Source organism: Oncorhynchus nerka, linkage group LG6, assembly GCF_034236695.1.
Source record: "Oncorhynchus nerka isolate Pitt River linkage group LG6, Oner_Uvic_2.0, whole genome shotgun sequence".
Classification (NCBI taxonomy): Eukaryota; Metazoa; Chordata; class Actinopteri; order Salmoniformes; family Salmonidae; genus Oncorhynchus; species Oncorhynchus nerka.
Window position 1 is genome coordinate 47,092,833 of NC_088401.1, and position 13,080 is coordinate 47,105,912.

At 45.5% G+C, this 13,080-nt stretch overlaps 2 protein-coding genes across 5 annotated transcripts in view; one reads left to right on the top strand and one right to left on the bottom strand.

Moving 5' to 3' along the window:
• LOC115130497 (kelch-like protein 3) overlaps window positions 1-2,662 on the top strand; it is a 32,015-nt gene extending 29,353 nt beyond the window's left edge. For all 3 annotated transcript variants that reach the window (XM_029661695.2, XM_029661696.2, XM_065019591.1), the window contains one exon: window positions 74-2,662. In XM_029661695.2, coding sequence (XP_029517555.1) covers window positions 74-102 — 29 coding nt within the window. In that variant the 3' untranslated portion in view covers window positions 103-2,662. The remainder of the gene's footprint in view (window positions 1-73) is intronic.
• A 1,488-nt stretch (window positions 2,663-4,150) lies between these two features.
• The window catches only part of LOC115130498 (protein FAM13B-like), an 82,814-nt gene continuing 73,884 nt past the window's right edge, over window positions 4,151-13,080 (bottom strand). Inside the window, exons 14-21 of one of the 2 annotated variants that reach the window (XM_029661697.2) lie at window positions 11,758-11,974; window positions 11,337-11,478; window positions 11,129-11,210; window positions 10,573-10,722; window positions 9,609-9,814; window positions 8,983-9,449; window positions 8,332-8,433; window positions 4,151-8,089 (exon numbers count right to left, since the gene is read on the bottom strand). In XM_029661697.2, the coding sequence (XP_029517557.1) occupies window positions 7,966-8,089; window positions 8,332-8,433; window positions 8,983-9,449; window positions 9,609-9,814; window positions 10,573-10,722; window positions 11,129-11,210; window positions 11,337-11,478; window positions 11,758-11,974 (1,490 nt within the window). In that variant the 3' untranslated portion in view covers window positions 4,151-7,965. The remainder of the gene's footprint in view (window positions 8,090-8,331; window positions 8,434-8,982; window positions 9,450-9,608; window positions 9,815-10,572; window positions 10,723-11,128; window positions 11,211-11,336; window positions 11,479-11,757; window positions 11,975-13,080) is intronic. The other variant, XM_029661698.2, reaches the window with a different exon arrangement.

Sequence of the window (13,080 nt, forward strand, 5' to 3'; positions counted from 1 at the left end):
ATGCTTGTCCATGCATCCAAACTCGGGACCTTCTGATCTGAAGAATTAAGTCCTCTGTTATCTCCCCGTACAGGTGTATCCGTCATAGACAAGCCTTTATGACTATCAGCCCCTGACTACAGGACCCCACAGCCACACGCAGCAGCCAAAGGGAGCCACTCTGATGCGCATACGGACGTCTGATTTCACGATCAACTCCTTGAACCAACACTAGCTTGACAGGTGGCTCTGAGCATGAGCCTGGGCTGCCATAGAAAGAGAGGAGGAGATGGAGAAAGATAGTGGGGGGAACATTGGCTTCCATGGTCAAAGTGGCCCCAAGACTCAACAATGCTGCCTGAAGCAGAGTGTCTTAAGACTGGATGCCAATGTGTTGGGTCAAGCAGGGCTGGAGGGAGACTGTTGTCCTGCAGACTCACAGGGGCCAATTTAGCTAGATTAGTATTAGGAGGGCCACACTCTCCTCATACTCCTTTACAACTGAACAGAGAGGGAGAATAAACTGTCCTTTTTTTAAAGGGATAGACTAAATGAGCTATGACCAAGAAGAAGGTTGTTGATTGGCCGAGGAAACGACACTGTGGCCAACAGAGGCCTCTCAAACCAACCATGGGCTCTTGCTATGCCATGTCGTGTTACTGCTGTAGAAATGCACGGATGATCATCAGGTCAGTCAGTCAGTCAGTCTGTCTGTTCTCTACTGGAGAGCCATGGGTGGACTGCAGACTCCAAGGTGCTGCCCACAGGCTCTCTCACTGTCTGTAGCCTGAGTGGGTCCTCTCTTTTAAATACCACCTGAGATAATTGTCGGAGGAACTCAAGACAGACTTGGAGGACCAACCTGGACCAGCATTCACTGGGAGCCACATGCCTCAAATGCATACCATTTCCAATTTGGAATCGATCATGTTTTTTTTCCCTCATATTGGAATTGGGCACAATGGGGGACCATGTTAATGTGGTGTTTTAAATGCACTGTAGATACATATTTGCAAAGTGATAAGCCAATATGCTGTCAGTCTTGACTTGGCTTACTTGATGTGCCATAATGCTCTCTCATACTGTATTTGAGTGTTTGTTTGCAAACCTTTTGTATCTGAAGGATATGTGCCAAATTGACGCACAAACATTAGACAATGGACATCATGTCAAAGAATGAATGCAATAGCACTTTTTTTGTATTGTATAAAGCTAATTTCCTGTAACATAACCAAAAGACTACAACTTCTGCATCAGGCATGATAATTATGGTTAACATTATTCCAAGCTCAACACATATTTTACCAGGGTTGGGTTCAATTTCATTTCAGCTCTCATCAATTCAGGAAGTGATTTTTAAATTCAGTTTATGAATTGGAAATGTGAAATTAGAATAAACTAAGGCACTTTTCAATGAATCTCTGGACTTTAAATGGAATTGACCCCTACTGTCTTTTTCTACTCCTCGCATATACTGTCATTTTGTTCAGAGATTCTGGTATTTCTGATTGAAATGACTCTATTTACTGCACAATCCATAGGTTTACTATGGTTGTACTTAGCCACCCCAGAGCGATGTTGAAATATGCAGGACATAGGCAACTTGTATAATATTAAGTATATTATATCAAGATCGGTGAACTATTTTCTAAAGTTTCTTTTATTGTGGATATTAAATTATAGTAAATATCATTTTTAATGAGCATTTGTTGTGTGTACTATGGCCACCTAGAATCCCTTTGAGCATTTTTCTTCTCGCATGTTCAAGAAGTGGATACATGGTTACCGTGGGTACATTGATCATTATAATGTATAGAACATCTGCCTCTCATCATAACATATAACCTAACCAGGCTTTTTAATTCACTTGGACTATGCAGCTGACTATGTGAGCCACCATTGTAAGATGGCGTTAAGAGGGTGGATGAGAGATGTATTTGTGACTGGGAGTGTATGAGGATAACATCTTTTTTTAAATTTAACCAGGCAAGTCAGTTCAGAACAACTTCTTATTTACAATGACATCTGTTGTCAGGGAATGCCATTAACAGCCATGTTCGTGGCCTTGTACATTAGATTTCAGGCCACTTGTGACCTGGAATGTAGGGATAATCTCTCCATTGGTGGTAATGGTAAAACTTCAAACATTTCTACTAGCTTGCCACACATCACTGACAATTCCAGACTGCATCCTCCTTAACTTCTCACAGCTGAGTCACAGGGTCCCATGTCTGAGCTGGACCACTCAGGGATCTGCACTGAGCCAGCCTAAGGACACCAGCCTAGATCTACAGACCATGACAGTCTTCATATGTCTTCGGCTGCTCAGTTTATGACTGACAAAAATGGCCTTTCATTTTAAGTGGGGCCTTGAATCATTGTCTGTGCTGAACATTAACACAAGACTGGTAGGGACTGTGCGTTAGTATAAATAGCTATATGAATTAAAACATATGGATTTGGTGTCATTCTTTTTATGATATATTATATAATTCAACAACGATATATGTATCCATTAAAAGAGCATGGCACACTAGCAAGTTGAAACACCAAAGTTGTGTGCTCCATTCCCACAGGGATCAAATATACATACTAGGGTTAAAGCAGTCTTTGTAATTGTATTTTTAAAATCATCGCTGTATATCTAATAAATCACTGTTTATTAAAATAACTCCAACTCCAATATGTATTTTCCTGAGCCTCCTTTGGCCCCTTAAAATGCTCAGTCTGATTGTGTGGGTGTTAGGAAACAAATTTGAAGATACTTACATACACAGCCCTGATTGGCTGGTAGGATGGTCTAGAACCCACCCTCTTACCCAGATGACCAGTCATTGTTCTTTTATAATCAAATCACATTTTTAAGTTATGATTGTGGGCCAAAAGTTCCATCACACCTGAACAGGCTGAAATTCCAGGCTTTAAAAAACAACAGTTCTTACACAAAAAGGGTATTATCATTGTTTGCCCAATTTCAGTGTTATTTCAACCCCATAGTGTGTACATATCATAAATTAGGGTCAGGGAGGGTTGAGCTGGGGTGTGGACATGACATTAGGGTTATGGCTAAGTTTAGGGTCAGGGTTGACATCCTGTGTGGACATAAATTTAAGGTTAGGTTTGAGTATATGAAACGTGGGTTAGGGTTAACTTTTGCAGTTGGTAGTTTGAGCTGGGGTTGATTCATTACGTCAGTTCTGTTGCAAAAAGTTTACAACAGAAACCGTTTACTCCAAATGGAAACTAATTTCTATTGGACAAATTCAGCTAAGTCCCTTCCTGTTTTGTTCCATTTGCTGTTAGCTTCTGTTTGCTTCTTAAATGGTAAACAGTTTTCATTGCAAGTGGTAATGAATACACCACAGCTATTGACCATCTAGGCAGACTCTTCAAAGAGGCCCTCTCAAACTTTCATATAATTTCAGAATTCTGTTTTGAAAGTGTTGCTCACGAGCCAAAAGTGGTCCCCGTTTGTGTACTACATGTTTTAATTTTGCAATTCATTTATGTTATGAATTTATTGCGCTTAAGCTCCTGAAGGTATGTTTTAAGCATTACCAAAGCTCTTGATAAAGTGTGGTGTTACCTAAGTGTTAGTGTTGGCTGTGAACACTAGAGGGCAGCAGTAACAAAACGATAAAGACATGGCCATGCTCATTCTAGAAGTGTGTGAAAGCCAGGCAATGAAATATGTTTTTTGGGGGCTCAGGGAATCATTGACCATTCACTAAATCTTGTTAAAGATGCACATGATAAAGCCTAAAGATGGTCTGCTGATCAACATGTGCTATGGCAATTCAGGTGCCCATGAAGATGGATTTATGTGTATAGGGTGTAATATATCACTGTTTGGGTTTGTTCCAACTGCGGCTTCGCGTGCTGACCTCTGTTCTTTGCAGACTCAGGATTTTTTCCACTCTTATTCTGCCGGGTCATGGTCAGCCCTCCCTCACAACCATCTCTGTCCTCCATGAAAACGCATTCACCAGACTCAACTGCAAACCACCTAGCTAGTTATTGCATGCATACTGGGCGATATTGGGTGCAGTATACTTTGACATGCACAATTGAAATACAAGTCAATATAGTTTATGTATCTGGTTTAAGTAACCTTTCCCATTAGTTTGAAGACAACTTCAGCATGAGGCATGTAAATTACAATATTTGTATATATTTTTAAAATTTCATTTTAATATACATTATTACTGATTGTACTTTATTATGTGTAAATGAAGGAAAACAAGCATTCACAAAAACATTTATAGATACATATATATAGATGTAAAACACAGCTCCACATATAGATAGGGAGGCTCTGGGAGCCAGTGGCTGATCGGCTAGTCAGTTGATGCAACCTGCCACCAGCTCCATGGGCCAGAAAAACAAACATGCGTGGGATGGCATGGGGCTATGAACAGGGTCAGTGTACATCCTTATAGCCTGTGGGCTTCACATGATTTTTACCACTTGTTGCAGGCACAACACAAAATGAGAGTTAAAAAAAAGCCCTTAAATTTGACATGGAAATAACAAAATCAATCGACCAATTTCATATTTATTTTCTTTTAAAATAATACAAATTGGAATGTTTGGTCCAAATATACCTCGATCATTGTCACCACATTGATAATCTCTCTTCTCATTTGGTTAAAGCAGTGCCCCAGAAAACATTATGCTGACAACAAGTGGTAAAAATGCTGGTTTAGCAGACAGAAAACTGAGTCGCGTTGGAACTCTCACAGCAGTTAGTCAAGTGACAGTTTCATGGGTTGGTCTGCAAGGTAAAAAAAAAAAAAACAGCAGACCAAGTTAGTCCCATTAATATAGATTAAACATTAATCAGCCATATACTCAGAAAATGCACATAGTGGGTTAACAAGGCCCCACATTCCATTGATGCTCATTTATTGCTTCATCTTCATGGCACAAAAATAGAAACAATACAAATCTTTGCCATGCAAGCGAACTACTGAGACTAGCTTATACAAAACAAAAACATAGCAGATTATTAGCCAATACAGAGGTACTACACTGTATAGATGTATTAGTGAGGGGCACATTTTTTTTTAAAAATACAAAATAATGGTAATAAAAAAAACACATTCTCAAGTTTGAACATCACAGAAACTGAAACAAGGGGCCAAATGTGTTAGAAATAATTTAAATTCTGACATTCATCCTTCAGATATAAGTAGTGCTTCTAAAACAAGGAACAAATAGACAAACAAAACAAGGGCTGCATTCTCAGAATGCTGTGCAAATAACTTCTAGAACCTCCCCACACTGTCCACCCATACATACACCACACCCTGCCAACTCAAACAAAGGTTACATGACTTGGTTTTGACCCAGTGAGGGACCAAGGCAAAACTCTTGGTTCAGCGCAAACATCCTTCAGGCAAAATTAGATTCCCTATATTCTTGGTGTGTTGGTCTGACTGACAATATACTCCATTATTCCACCTCCTGAAGCAGATGCAGATCCTTACAGTTGGTGCCACTGATGGTGCCTTCCCATTCCGAAACAAGCAAACAGCACTAATTCCTCTCCCCACCCTAATGTGCAGAGACATTTAGTCTACAACATCAAATGTTTTTTTGTATTTAATTGCCAGGACTAGAACTAGTCAACTGAACAGACGAAAGGTCGTTGCTCTACTCGAAAGCTCCTGCTTGGTTTTGTCAAGTCCAGAGAGCTTCTGAAGGATAGTGATGTGATGCTGCCTCTGGGCTGCCTGCTAGTTTAGCTAGGGGTCAAAGGCTAGGATCAATGACCATTAAGGAGTGGCAGGCGACAGCACTCCGAGGCGGCATTATGCCGACAGACCAGACGCACCTCATTCCAAATATGCAAAACTTGGACTCTGTTGTTGTTGTATGTGACCTTAATATTGAAGCCCAGAAGAGCTTTCGGGCTCTAGAGACATCAATAAGTTGACCCTTGACGTAAATTGTCAGGGGTCAAGGTGCTGTTGGTTCTGCTTGGCCGTGGTAAAGCCTTCTCAGAGCCCTGTGGTCAGACAACTCCCCAGGACCTGACAATGACCTGGCTCTACATTGCCTGGTCAAACACTCTGGCTCACTATGGGACATATCCCATAATGAAAAATAGACATTTACCAACCAACCAACACCCAGCGAGAGAGAGACCCTTAGCACCAGAGAAAACGTGTACAGCAATAGCCTGACATTGTGTGACTCTAGATTGAAGGAATGTAGCTCTTTTGCAGTGGGTCAGTGATCGCTAACCAAGGACACGTTGAACTTTTGGTGCAACAACATACAGTAGCTAGACGTTGTGACAAGTTGTTACAAGCCAGGAAGTTAGCTGATCCTGTTCTCGGCTTGGGAACTTCCCTTTGAGACACCGTCCTGCGTACTAAAGTGGAACCTTAGACGAAGACGCCTAGTTTACCTCACACTGGACTTGGGATGCATGACAACTCTTTTAGCTGGTGTTCACATTCCCCAGTGACTAAAAGGAGATTATGACATGAGGACTGTTTGTCATCTTAACCTGGGCACAGGGCTGACCGGACCAGACTGACTGGCAGCCAAATGGCGATAACTTATCTATGGCTGTCCTCAAGAAGCCGGATGGTCTGCCCGACCACTGTCCATCAGCACACACACACACACACCACTGGGGGTTAAATACTGGCTGTGTGGCAGTAGGGTGTTGGTCAACACACCTGGTTGTATAACTGGGCACCTGGGAGTGTCTGTCTGCCATACTAAGAGGTGGTCCACTGACTGTTGGATGGTTAAAGTCCATCGAACAGGGCTAGGAACCGTCCATCACGCCCTAACATTGCCATATGCTGTATTTAGCACAATACTGATGAGGTTGAAACTACCTTAGCTTTAATCTCACAACCCATCCACCACCCCCCATTCTGGACACCTTGCACAAAGATCCACTCCGCAACTGAACTTTAACACGTAGAAAACAAAATATAGATTGAAAATAAGTCAAGCAGTCTAGCTTTATTGCCAGACAATGGAGACGGTTAAGGTACAGGAACACTAAGTGATACACCTAACTGGCTGTCCTGCCCACCTGGTGTGCCAAAACTCCTTTCAGTGACGACTGATGATCCAAATATTTGAAAAAACTAAGAGAAAGGAACAGCACAACCAGTCCCAGCTGATAAAACTCACTCCAGTTTCCATAGTGGCAAAGGGAATGGAACAACACACTAACTCAGTAAGATTATTTTCAAAACCAAGAAGGAATTACTCTGCATTCAAGAAAAACAACATACTGTAACATAGAAACATGTGTGTACATATTGATTTACAAGAACACATACACAGTAATGACTTTTTTTCTCTCTCGCTCTCTCTCCCAAAAACTCACTCAGACGAAACACAAAAGCGTCCCAGTGTTGAAGGATGAAGATCGAGTTCGGGCAACTGAATCCATGCGAGTCTGAATGTCTGAAAAAGGATGACCAGTCTCCTCGCTCCAAGGGAGGGAGAGTTCAGTTTGTTACGTCTAAACAGGTGGCCAGGTGACTAAAAGTCGCTACAAAACAGAGCTCCTGTCCTCTCCAATATGATTTCTCAGTATGAGAAACTACCGTACGTGAAAAGTTCGGGGGGGGAGCTACAAGAAAAACAAAACTAATGAGGAAAGGGGGAACTCCTCCGAATGAAACTGACAGAAAGTTTTTTTAAAAAGGGGTGTGTTGAGTCTTGACTGGTGGAATGAAGATGTGACTCTTCTCCCTCAGAGTCCCCAGTGAGGACCCCTTGACTGTACATGAGCTGGCGGTGGTAGAAACAGATGGGTTGTGGTGGTGAGACAGCAGCGGGACATGGTGGCGGACATGCCTTCCCTCAGCGGTGCAGGTAGGGGGATGGTTGATACGGGATGGGGAGGGGTATGGGCCATGTAGGGGTGACATGTATGCCCGGGGGGAGGCAGTTGACCCTCTGTGTCCGGTGGGATGAAGGGAGGGAAGCAGGGTGGCCGCTCCCTCTCTAGATGGACTTGGAGGAGTCCTGCTTGCTGATGAGCACCTCCAGCAGACGCAGTTTGGCCTTGATCCGTTTATACTCTTTGTATTCATCCATCATGGGGAGCCTGTCCTCCTTTTGGACATTCCTGTAGAGGGAGAGCGAGAAGGTCTGAGACACCAGTTGGATACGGACCCGTTCACTGCATCCCAATGGGTTGCACAATCAAACAAAACAAGCAGTTGTTGTAAATAAGTTCGGATCAAACAGGGCTCCTGTCTGAGACCACTCAACCAATCATCTCAAGCTCTTCCTCTGTCACCAAGACTGTTGTTGACACAGGTGCTAAAGCTTCAGCACCACTGTTTGTAGGACTGTTTGTGTACCAACCTGCCGTTCTGCTGGTAGAACTCGTCTTCAAACTCGCGGATAGTCTTCCTCAACTTCTTCTTCTCTGCCCGGGTCTTCCACAGCTGCTCCAGGAGCTCGGGCCTATGGGATACAGAAGGTCTACATTAGCGCACTAAGTGAGGGGGCCTCATATCAAAACAGGAAGTCAGTGTGAGTTCAGGGACAGGAAATGACCTGGCAGTGGCCCTGTGTGGGCATGGAAGCAGGTCAAACTGTGGCCGGGGCATACCGAGACCAGATTACAGAGGTCAGGTTAGGTTAGGACCTACGGTCATGGCACCTGAACCAGCCCTGCTGCCTGGGCTTAGAGCAGGCCTGGCAGCTCTCTCTGCTGCTTGCCCGGGGCTATGAGCTGGCTAACGCCCCTAACCAGATTACTGCTTTATCCTGCTTGAGCTCCTAAGACCAGCGACTGTAGTAGATATGAACCCTGTTCCAGGTGCTTTAAATAGACGTCATATGACGGCCAGAACCCATTTAACCTCCACGGCCGAACGTGTTTGTGTGGATGTTCAGTTGTGTTAATGTGTAGCAAACATGGCAGAGTTACACTGGTTACTGTATTAAGATTATTGAGGAGGCTGTTGTGAATTGAGTGTAGTGGATGTTTGCGAGTGTGTCTCTGCTCACATGGATGAGGCGTTGGAGCTGGACAGTCGCAGGTCCAGGGCCAGTTTCCCAGAGGTCTCCTCCATCTTGGGCCTGAGCAGGCTGTCTCTGTCTCTCTGGGAGCTGGTCTGGGGCTGGCACACTGGGTCTAGAGCCATGATCACCTCCGACCCTGAACTCTGGACCTCCTCGGCTATAGCCTCCGCCTCGCCCTCATCCTCCTCCTCGATTTCGTCGCAGAAGTGGGCTGTCTCGCCCTCGATGATGGGCTGCAGGGTCTGGTTGCGTCTTTTGCTGGAGGGGGAAGCGATGATGGGGGTGATGCTGACGCGGGTGAGCATCTGCTTGACCAGACGGTAGCGGTCGTACAGCGGTTTGACCACCAGCCTCTCCTCTCTGGTCACAGGGCGGCCGTGTAGTCCCTCGTAGTGCAGGAGGTTCTTCTGTAGGACCGTCTTCTCACACGACAGCTCCTCCTTGGTCATTTTCTACATGGAGAGAAAGGAAACATAAGCAATTGGCACAATATTGATTGACGCTTGTAAATGTATGTCTGAGGACAGGACTCATTGGATTGTACAGCTGTAGGGTTCTATTCCAAGTGTCTCTACGGCCTCTCAAAGACTGAGCATTTTCACCGGTCTCACCTTGATGTCCTCTGGCCAGCCGTCCTCCTCTCTCTTGCCCTTGACGCGGCGCTGGATGAGGTCCAGGGTCTCCTCTTTGGTGGGCCGGTGGCCCTTGGCTTCTTCAACAACCTCGTGGACTGCCAGGGTGGAACCAAAGCTATTGGGCAAGGTGTTGCTGCGTGGCCGCGTCTGAGGAGTCAGCTCAGCCTCTTTGTGTTTGGCATCTGGGGGGGGGAGAAAAGATGTGAGGGTGACTGAGGAACAGAGAGGTTAGTTCACATAGTTGAAAGTGGGCATGCAGGTGCTTGATGGGCTGTTATTGCAGCTGCCATGAGTCCTCACGTCTGTCTGTGTGCCAGAGACCCGAAAAAGGGGATAGCCCTGACGACCAACCACAGACCCACACAAACATGCCAAACTACTACAGGTCTTGTCTGAAACCACAGCAGAGGATGGATGAACAGCAAATGAAACAAACCAGTCTGTCTGCACGGAGGTATTTCTGCAACGTCAAAAAAGGGATGTTCTCAAGGACCACGTCCATTCAAGGAATCCAGCTTTCACACTTTGGCTAGACTCCCACCCACAAAGATGTTCACCGCAGAATTCACACCCAAATAACAACACTACAGAGTACATGACATACTGCCAAACCCCTGAGACCGTGGGATATGCTTCTGTATGACCAGTGGAGCGCATCAAACAGCGAGAGAGACAGCGAGAGAAAGAGACAGAGAGAGACACAGAGAGAGAGTAAGACAGAGAGTAAGAGAGACAGAGAGACAGAGAGAGAGAAAGAGAGAGAGACAGTAAGAGAGAGAACGCACAAGAGTAATAGAGGTAGAGAAAGCGAGAAAGCGAGAGGAAAACAGAGCTATAAGAAGAGAGAAAGAAGAGGCAGAGAGAGAGTCTACCTGCAGTTCAAACTTAACAAGTTGGAAGTGTTTTTGGTTTCTACTTACTGCTGTTAGAGTGTACTTACATAGGTAGGGTGCCTGTCTACAGGCAGTGAGGGGGCGTGCAAGTGTAAAATGGGATGTGTTCGGGGCGGAGGAGGAGGGGTGGTGACGTCTGTATGACTGAAGCACCGCCTGGTGCCTCAGGGACCCTTTGGGAAAGAGATGTGGTCTTCCTGCCGATGAGGGACGTCCGTTTTTTTTTATTTTAAAGAAGAGAGAGAAACTTATTCGGCTTTGCATCTCCTGATTGGGGGGGCGTTCATATGGAATGGATATAGATGGGTGGAGGGGGTGGGGGGACTTTCACAAATGGACCAACACAGTGAAGGAAGGCCACATGTGAGAGCCACAGTTGGTGTGTACTCTAACACGCATGCATGCAGTGATGTGAGACTGACCCAGCTCTGCCACGACTGGGCAGTCAGGCGAGCAGGTGGGTCAGGGCAGGACCAGGCTGCCCAGGGGAGGAACAGGATGGCACACAGAAGTTCACCCGCCCCGCCCACCCCACCCCTGTCATGGAACCAAGCACCCTCCCACTCCCCCTAACGTGACCATACAGACAGAGACTGCTCTTACCTTTTAACTGTTTGCGGATTTTGGTGAGGTCTGTCATCCACTTGAGGACCTTTGGGTTAGCTGCTCTATCTCCATGAGACGGCTTGGGGAAGTGGAGGACAGTGAATAGAAGTATCCGAGTCTAATGGTGAAGTATGACACTAGCAACACTAACTACTCAATATTTCTTAACACTAACTTGTTCCTCATATTGAAGTATTTTTCTTACCTTGTAGTTCCTCTCGTTCTCAAACTGTTCCTCAAATTGTTTGATCTTCTTCTTGAGGCTCTGTAGTTTTTTGGTGAGCTGGTGGGAGACAGAGTCGTTCCTCAAACCGCTCTCTTTGGAACTGAAGGAGGCACGGCGAGGTCTAGATGAGGGGGACACAACGATGGAGGCAAGTGAGAGAGGAGGTGATTGACCTGCACCTGCAGTATCAATGCAAAACCCCATCTATGCTCTACATACAGTGTGTAAAGCACATATCCTCCTTGAAACACTGCTTATACTGGAATCATAACGAAGAATCGTAATGAGCCATAGGCAATCTGTTCATCAGCTTGAATAACTAAACAGGAAAACATCAAAGCTGCCTGTCATGTCTGTACAAATTACCATTCCTGATTTGTTAGTGTGTGTGTGGTCTCACCTCCCCAGGGAGTGGTGGGCTTTGGTGGGCGAGGTTGCGTCGGGGTCGGAGTGCTGCAGGAACCGTTGGCTGTGGCCAAAGTCCAGGAACCGGCGGGCCATGAGGGGGTGAGCGTCCTCCTCGTGGGGCAAGGGCACCATGCGCCCCGCCAGGGGGGACAGCTGGGCCTCGCCAGAGTCACTCTCGTCCTGCCATGACTTGTAGGCTGGCACTGGGTCTGGCCGGGACACAGAGATAAACACAGGTGAGTCTCGGAATGTACATTGGATAAGCTGGAGAAAAATGTTACCATTGCCAGCACTGTAGCTCCAGGATCTAAAGAGACAGGACACAAACACACAGATATACAGATAATGTCTCTGGATAGGGCCAGGGAAAGCACACTGTCATTCTGGACACATCTAGAGACAGGAGAGAGAAGGATGGAGAGTTGGAAGACCGCCACAAAACACTTGTGGCCTGGTGCATCATTTGGCACTTATAACGTGCACATAAATTGAATTACTGAGGGTGGAGTTTTGGGGATTTTCAGCACGCGGAACACACATGAGGCAATGAAGGGTCAACACTGGAGCAGGTGTGGGGCAGGAGAAGGTTTACTCTATGGGGCTAACGGGCCTTCCTCTCTGGAACTCTAAGATACTGGTGAGGTGTGATGAACTTGACTGACTCATTGTGTGATTAACAACAAAGAGAGTCAGCTAGCCCTAAGTGGGTCGCCAGGGAGGGAGATCGAGCGAGCGCGAGCTCTCTGGATTAGTCTCTCTGAAGGCCTGGATTACTAAAGAGAGGGAAGATGAAGGAGGAAGAGGGAGGGAAGGATGAATGAATGAAGATCTCCTACTTACCATGGCCTCTCCCTTGCAGGTGCATACAGTGCCTTCAGAAAGTATTCAGACCCCTTGACTTTTTCCACATTTTGTTACGTTACATTCTTATTCTAAAATGTATTAAATAGTTCTTTCCCCCTCATCAAATTACACACAATACTCCATAATGACAAAGCAAGAACAGGTTTTTAGAAATGTTTGCAAATTAATACAACAGTTAAAACTGAAATACTACATTTACATAAGTATTCAGACCCTTTACTCAATACTTTGTTGAAGCTCCTTTGGCAGCGATTATAGTCTTGAGTCTTCTTTGCTATGACGCTACAAGCTTGGCACACCTGCATTTGGGGAGTTTCTCCCATTCTTCTCTGCAGATCCTCTCAAGCTCGGTGAGGTTGGATGGGGAGCATCGCTGCACAACTATTTTTAGGTCTCTCCAGAGATGTTTGATTGGGTTCAGGTCCGAGCTCTGGCTGGGCCACTCAAGGAC